The sequence below is a fragment of the Tursiops truncatus genome, chromosome 15, assembly GCF_011762595.2.
Source record: "Tursiops truncatus isolate mTurTru1 chromosome 15, mTurTru1.mat.Y, whole genome shotgun sequence".
Classification (NCBI taxonomy): Eukaryota; Metazoa; Chordata; class Mammalia; order Artiodactyla; family Delphinidae; genus Tursiops; species Tursiops truncatus.
In genome coordinates, this window is record NC_047048.1 from 36,366,188 (window position 1) to 36,373,015 (window position 6,828).

At 61.5% G+C, this 6,828-nt stretch overlaps 1 protein-coding gene across 1 annotated transcript; it reads right to left on the reverse strand.

Annotated features, from left to right (window-relative positions):
* Window positions 1-160: 160 nt before the first annotated feature.
* On the reverse strand, window positions 161-6,329 carry RAB26 (RAB26, member RAS oncogene family). Its single transcript, XM_033841077.2, has 9 exons — window positions 6,039-6,329; window positions 4,868-4,978; window positions 2,401-2,442; window positions 2,242-2,308; window positions 2,005-2,057; window positions 1,537-1,602; window positions 1,380-1,436; window positions 1,215-1,291; window positions 161-1,113 (listed from the first exon to the last, which is right to left on the reverse strand). The coding sequence occupies exons 1-9, from the start codon at window positions 6,231-6,233 to the stop codon at window positions 1,011-1,013; spliced, it is 771 nt and encodes a 256-aa protein (XP_033696968.1). The 5' UTR covers window positions 6,234-6,329; the 3' UTR covers window positions 161-1,010.
* Between the last annotated feature and the right edge of the window lie 499 nt (window positions 6,330-6,828).

Consider the following 6,828-nt stretch of genomic DNA (forward strand, 5'->3'; position numbering starts at 1 on the left):
TCCATGGGATGACTGGGTCATCTCTGGGCAGTCTCGGTTAGGGGCAGAGCATGAAAATGGAAGTTCGCGCCAGTGACTTGCCACCTATTTGGACAGCCTTCTCTGTTTTTACCTGTAAGGATAGGTTTTCTTTTGTGCCTTTGCCTTGGGGTGGGTGGTGAACTCTTAATTCCTGTAATTCCTCACTAACAGTCCCTGAGCATTGCTTTTTTTCAATGGACAAAGTAGGCACTCCAGAAAACACAACTTTATTCACTAGGACTGGAAACAAAAACTCTCAATCAAAACACTTCAAGATTTTAGTACAAGGTGGAGTGCCCTGCCCACCCCCCTGGCTTGACCTTGCCAAGCCCAGGCCCTGTATCAGCCTGCTGAGATGGTGCCCTGGTCAGCAGGCGAGGGCTGGCAGTCCTGGTTTGCCTGACATTTCTGTGGCTTCCCACATGCTATTCACTGCATTACAAAGCCACAGCCTTGGCATCCTCCAGGGTAACATGAAAGACCCTGTTGATGTTTGAACCAGGGCCTCCTGGTGGGTGGGCTGGTAGCAGGCAGCTCTGGTCCTTGATATGATTCGTGGTGAAGCCCTCTGCCCCAGGTGTGGGCAGGAATCCTGCCTGGGCAGGATGTGCAGCTGCAGACATGGCTTTCTAGGTGTTCAGGCACTGTACACGGGGCACGGGCACCGTGGTCCGGAGGACCAGGTGCCTGCCAGTCTATACGTTGTTGGGTAGCCCTCCTGTGAAGAAGTTGGTTGCTCTTCTGTGAAGGCCTTGGGGGCACAGCCCTCAGCAGCAGGTGAAGGAGGGCTGCGGACCCTCTGGCTTCCTGAAGCCTGTTTGTTGGGGCTGAGGCTCTGGATGGCTGCCCAGACGAGGGAAGGGCAAGGCTCAGCCTGGGATTCCTAGAAACAGACACCCTGGGACTGGCTGCTGGGTGGTGAAGTCAGGGGTGTGTAGACTCTATCCAGTCTTCCAGGAGAACACCCTGGTGGCCATCCCCAGCCAGGTTCAGGGTTTGCAGCAGGAGGCCCCCCGGCCCTCCCTCTTGATATAGTCGTGCAGCTGAAAGCGAGGCTCACTGGGAGCTTTCATGCAGCGCTGCTTCAACTCCCTGTGGGGCAGGGATGACCATGGAATAGGGTGGCCTGTACCCCCGACAAGGGGATTCAGACGCTGGGTCTGGGGGTCTTCCTGATAACTGCCAGGACTTACTTTGCTATGGCCATGAAAGCCAAGTCCACATTGAGGCCCATCTTGGCGCTGGTCTCCATGAACGGCAGCCCGTACTCCTGCAAACAGCCGTTGGCAACCTGGTGGGGACAGCTCAGGCCCTGCAGCCCCAGGGGCACTCTGGCTGCCCACCCAACCGCAGCTCACCTTGGCCAGCTTCTCCCCATCCTCCCTTTTCACCACACGCTCCTGGGCAGAGTCCACCTGGCACAGCAGTCTTGGTGAGAGTTGGCCCCAGCTCACTCCCCTACCTCCCTCCACCCTCTGTAGAGCCAGGGTAGATGAGACAGGCTGGGGTGCCCACCTTGTTCCCCAGCAGCATAAGTACCACGTCATGCTGGGCGTACTCCTGGATCTCTGTCAGCCAGGCCTGTGGGGGGAGAGCTGAGGACAGGCTGGAGGCTGGAGCTCCTGGCACCCCTTGCCCCCCTCCAGGACACACCCCACAGAGTGCCTGTCAGTGTCTGGCTAACAGGAGGGCCCCTGAACTAGTGCTCCCCATGTGCTGTGCAGGGGCGATCCAACAGGTACCTTATCTAAGGAGTTGGGCTGGTGGACTAGAAGGTCACCCCAGCCTCCTTCAGCTCATTCTCAACCTGAACCACTGTACTTAGGCCATTAGGAGCCCAGAGGGGCAGTCTTTTCCTCTCCACACTGTCAGTAGGGACCTCAACTCTCTGGGATCCTGATGCCATCTGTGCCTGAGGGAGGCTGGGGATGGGGTCAGGCGCCATCTCGGCCTGTCTCCACCACCAGGAAGGAAGCCACTGACCTGGATGCTGTTGAAGGAGGCCTTGTTGGTGACGTCATAGAGCAGCAGCAGTGCTGGGGGCAGAGGGCCAGTGAGGACACCTGCAGAGCCCACAGTGGCTCCCCATCACCCTCACCCTCATGCATCGCACCCTTCACACTTCTGCCCACTCACACCCAGGGTGCTCTACTCCAAGCAGAAGCCTCGGGAGTGTGGCCCCGACTCCCTGGAGCTAGGGTACGGTGCCCATGAGCTCACCATGAGCGTCTCGGTAGTAGGCATGGGTGACACTGCGGAACCTTTCCTGGCCAGCCGTGTCCCAGATCTGCAGCAAGGGCATAGTGTAGCTGTCAGGGCTGCCCAGTCCTTCCCAGGTGCCCCCTGCCCTCAATTCCCCCTCCCCCAGTCACCTCTCACCTGCAGCTTCACCTTCATGCCATCCACATCCAGAACTTTGTTCTGAAACACAACCAGCCAGCTCCAAGGAGGGCCCAGGGCCGAGTGCACCATCTTAGGCAGCAGCTAGACTGGTGCCACCCTCCGGTGGGGGATGGGGGGGAAGGGGGTGGATAGGGTGGGGGAGGCAGGCGGTGCCAGGCCAGGACTGAGCCTGGGACTGAGGGGACCCCGGTGTGTCCCTAATTCATTATCCCTGGCCTCAGCTGGCTCTGCCTCCAGGGCCCACCTGGTTCTTGACTACTTCACTGCCCTCTACCTACAGGTAACGCTTCCCCTTGAATCCAAGTCCTGGTGTCCACCCAGCTCTCCCCCATACCTCCTACATCTCCTGCTGCTGAGCCCCTCCTGGTGACCTGTGCACAGAGGGTGCTCAGGCCGCTCCCGCTTAGCTGGCTGTCCTGATGGACTGGAAGGTTGCCGCCCTCCATGGCTAGCTGTGTCCATTCTGGGCCGGGTGGTTTTTCCTCTGCCCCTCCTGGAGGCCTGACACACAGCCCCACCAGCTCCCCTGCCCTGCAGGGCCCCCGGTCCACACCCACCCCAGTCACTCACTGAGTCCTGCACCCAGCCCCTCCCCTCTCCTTTACCGCAGCTGCCCTCCTCCGCCTGGTGCCCAGCCCCGGTGGCTTCCCTGAGCCTACTTGCCCGTTCAGCTTCACACTGCACGCCTGCCCCCTGCACTCTGCTCCTAGGTCTCAAGGCCCTGCTCCAGCCCCCTCTCCCAGGCCACCAGCACTTCTCACAGCTCTGCACACACTGCTCCTTTTGCTTAGAGCCACTTGCATGACTTAATTTGAAGTCGTGTGACCCCAGGCTCATTACTAACACTGTGCCTCAGTTTCCCCATCCACAAATGGGGGTAGCCAGGGTGCTCATCACTTGGCTGCCCCGATTACTTTATGAGCTACTGTATGCAAAGCACTGAGAAACGAGTCTGGCCTGGTACGAGCTAAAGTGTTTGTTGTAATTTGAAAGCCTCTCTTCCTGCTCCGACGGCAGCTGCCTGAGGATAGGGCCCCATGCAGTAAGCACAGAGCCCAGAACTTGGCCTGGTACACAGTGCGTGCTCATTATGTGCTTGCTTGCTGGCTGATGATGCTCCCTAGCCAGGCCCTCCCAGTTCAGGACTAGGGCAGGGAGTGGCTCAACCCCGGTTCCTATCTGCTGGGGTGGGGACAGGAGCTGCTAACCACCAGCTGAGGCCCCAGGCAGCGGAAACAGCGCCACCTCCCTCTTCACCCAGCGCCTGCTGTCAGGGTGCTTCTGGGTCTCCAGGGAACTGGGTGCAGCCATCTGTCCCGCTGCAGGGAGGCTGGGGAGGACATCCCGCCTTCCCTGGCACCCTGAACAGGGGTGTGAACCACACAGCCTCCCCACCTGCCCCAGAGCCAAGAGGGAGGTGAGAAGGGGGGAGGTGAGGCCAGAACAGGCAGAGGACTGGGCCTAAACCTCCCCCTTCTGTCACCTCAACCCTTACTTCATCCCAGAGGACCTGAGGGGCTGTGCCCCCACAGATAGGGTAGAGAATGGCTCCCCAGACTGGACGGAGCCCCCCATTCCCAGTCCCCAGAAGGAGCCTCCCTGCCAGCCTTCTGCTGACTGGGTCTAATGAAAGGGTGAGAAAAATGCAAATTTGGGATTTGCTGAGAACACATCACCTCAGCACGTGGAATTTAGACTGATGCCTGAGCTCTGCATGCCTAAGGCTGTGGCCCCCATCATTCCCCTGTGACCCCACAGGCTGCTTGGGGTGCTGGAGGGCACTTGGGGAGCCAAGAGTCGAGGGACATACCCCAGAAGGACCCCAGGACATAGCCCTCTAGCAGGGGGTGAGGTGGTGAGGGGGCTCCGCCAGGGAAAGCATCCAGGTGGGAGCATTTCCCATAAGCCTCCTCACCCAAGGGCAGGGACTTCTCCCTGGTTCTGAGACTGGGTGTGTGCTTCAATGCCTCAGCCATCTGTCTGGTATGGCCTGGGCAGGCCACCTGGCACTTCAGGGCCCCTCTGTACAGTGGGGCAGCGATGCTGGCCTCCTGAGTGGACACGGGTCTTGAGTTCCCATGGGGACACCAGCATCCACCGCCCCCAGTGCACAAGATACAGCCCCCAGGGTCGTGCCAGCCCCAGGCACAGGGGTACCATCTCTGCTTCGATTGTATACAGCCAACACCTCTCTCCAGGACCTTGAGATGTCGGGAGGCAGGCAGCTTGGTGGTTAAGGCATCTCACCTCAACCACCTTGACCGTGGGAGCCAGGTGGTCCAGCCAGGAGCTCCACCTCATGAGCCTGTCGGTGCCACAGGGATAATGGAGAACCGGAGAACCAGCTGCCCAGGGGTGTTTCGAGCAGCTATTAGCTGGTGTTGGGGGCCCAGGGCATCGGCTGGGCCCAGTCAGTGCTCGGGACATCAGCCTCCACTCTTACCCTGAAGTCGATGCCCACAGTGGAGATGAAGGTCCCTGCCAGGAAAGCGCCATCCTTAAAGCGCACGAGTAAACAGGTCTTCCCCACGCCCGAGTCTCCCACCAGCATGACCTGGGGCACAAAGAAAGAGCAGAGGGGACCTGGGTGCTGGCCCACCCGGAGGGGTGTCTGGTCTTCTCTGAGCTGGCCTGGTCAGATGGGCTGTGGGTGAGGGTCAGGAGTGGAGGGAGGTATCCTAAGTCTGCAGGTTCAGCAGGGCCTGGGGGAGACACAGAGCCTGGACTTCCATCTTCCACCTCTAGAAGGTTCTGTCCCCTCTCCTGAACATTGGCCTGTCTCCATCAGTGGGGAGTGGGAGTAGCTGCCTTCATCCAGGGGCTGCTACCTGGACACCATGCTTGGTCTGGAAGGGGAGCATTTGGGGCTTAGTGGGGAGCAGAACCTGAGGGTTGACCGCTGGGAGGCCTGGGTGGGGGGCCTCTGTGCCAGGGGGCTTCTTCCAATCCCAGCAAGGCTCTAGAGGAATTTGCCAAGTGAAGGTCAGATTTTGACATGAGGAGAGGCTCAGACCACGTCTGTGGACAGGGAGGGGCAGTCAGGCCTCCCTCTCCTCCCCTCCCCCAGCCTGTTGCCAAAGGCTCCAAAACCCAAAGATGGGCCTGCCACCCCCGCCCCCACAATTCACAAGCTTCTGCCTTGGCCTGAAGGAGGCCCCAGCATTCCCCACCAAACTGGCAAACCTCTTCTTAGTCTCGCCTCCTAAAGAGAAGAGACCAAAAGACCCTGGGGGTGAGAGAAGGCAGCATGTGGGAAATGATGGGCGTGGGTGGGGGCAGAAGCATAAGGGAACAGGGAGAGGACACCTGCCAGGCTCTTACTTCCGCAGGACCCCTTGTCCGGCCATGCCAGCTAGGTGGGGAGGGGGAGGGGGCAGGCCCTGTCATATATTGGGTATCCCAAACCCGGGTTTGACAGCTGTGTGTGTGTGTGTGTGTGTGTGTGTGTGTGTGTGTGTGTGTGATGCACCGCGCCAGCCATGCCAACTGCAGCTGCGGGGTGCCGCTCGAGCCAGCTCCTCGCCAAAGGTCTGCAGGGCCCTGCACCCTCCCCACTCGGCTCCGACCGGACGCCACCTGCTGCGCTCGCATGGGGCTGGGGGTGCCCGGCTCACCTTGAAGGCGACGTCGTAGAAGTCGCCGCCGCCGCCAAGCGAAGACCGGCCGGGCTGCGGGGGCCTGTTGGGAGGTGCCTCGGGGCCAGGGCGCGCAGTCCCGGGGCGCACGGGCTGGGACCCGTGGGTGGCGGGCAGTGCGGAGGTAGCGGGCGCGCTACCCCTCTTGCTCTTGGGGGTCTTTTTCCTGGACATGGCAGGCGGGCTGGCGGGCGCTCAGTACGCTCCCGCTGCAGCCGCCGCGCCCCGGGACACCCTGCTCCCCGCGCCCTCGGAGCCAGACCCAGACCCTAAGCCGAAACTGTCCCGCGGCGTCTGCAACTACCTCCCCGGCGCCCAGCTCCGCGCTGCCCCGCCCCCGCCGCCCCCGCCGCCCCGCAGCCCCGCAGCCACTCAGGCCCGGCCTCCCGCCGCCGCTACCAATGGCCGCTCTCGGGCGGGGCCATGCAAATGAGATGGCCTCCCCGGGGGCGGGGTCAGGAGGTCCGGGCCCTGCCCTGGGTGCTCGGGGTCCGAGCACCTCTGTCCATTGGGGGCAGCTACCTCCCTGCCCTAGAGCCAGCGACGCCCTTCCATATCTGCATCGGGCCTGGGTGCGGGTTGGGGGCGGTGGGTGAGGGAGGGAGTACCCAGCGTCCTGTCGTTCCTCTGCTGGCTGTGCACCACCCCGCCCGGCTCTGCCCCTTGCCCAGTGACCCCCACTGGACTGCCTCCGGGCCTGGGACAAGGAGAGTGCCGTGAGATGGGGGCACTGAGGCAGTGGACCTGCGTGGGATAGGCACCCTGGGAT

Excerpts from the sequence above, each read along its gene's own strand:
- RAB26 (XM_033841077.2), bottom strand. The coding sequence starts at position 6,233 with ATGTCCAGGAAAAAGACCCCCAAGAGCAAGAGGGGTAGCGCGCCCGCT. Across the intron at positions 2,443-4,867 it reads CTGTGGGCATCGACTTCAGG|AACAAAGTTCTGGATGTGGA; the intron begins GTAAGAGTGGAG and ends GTTGTGTTTCAG. Across the intron at positions 2,058-2,241 it reads CTACTACCGAGACGCTCATG|CACTGCTGCTGCTCTATGAC; the intron begins GTGAGCTCATGG and ends CTCTGCCCCCAG.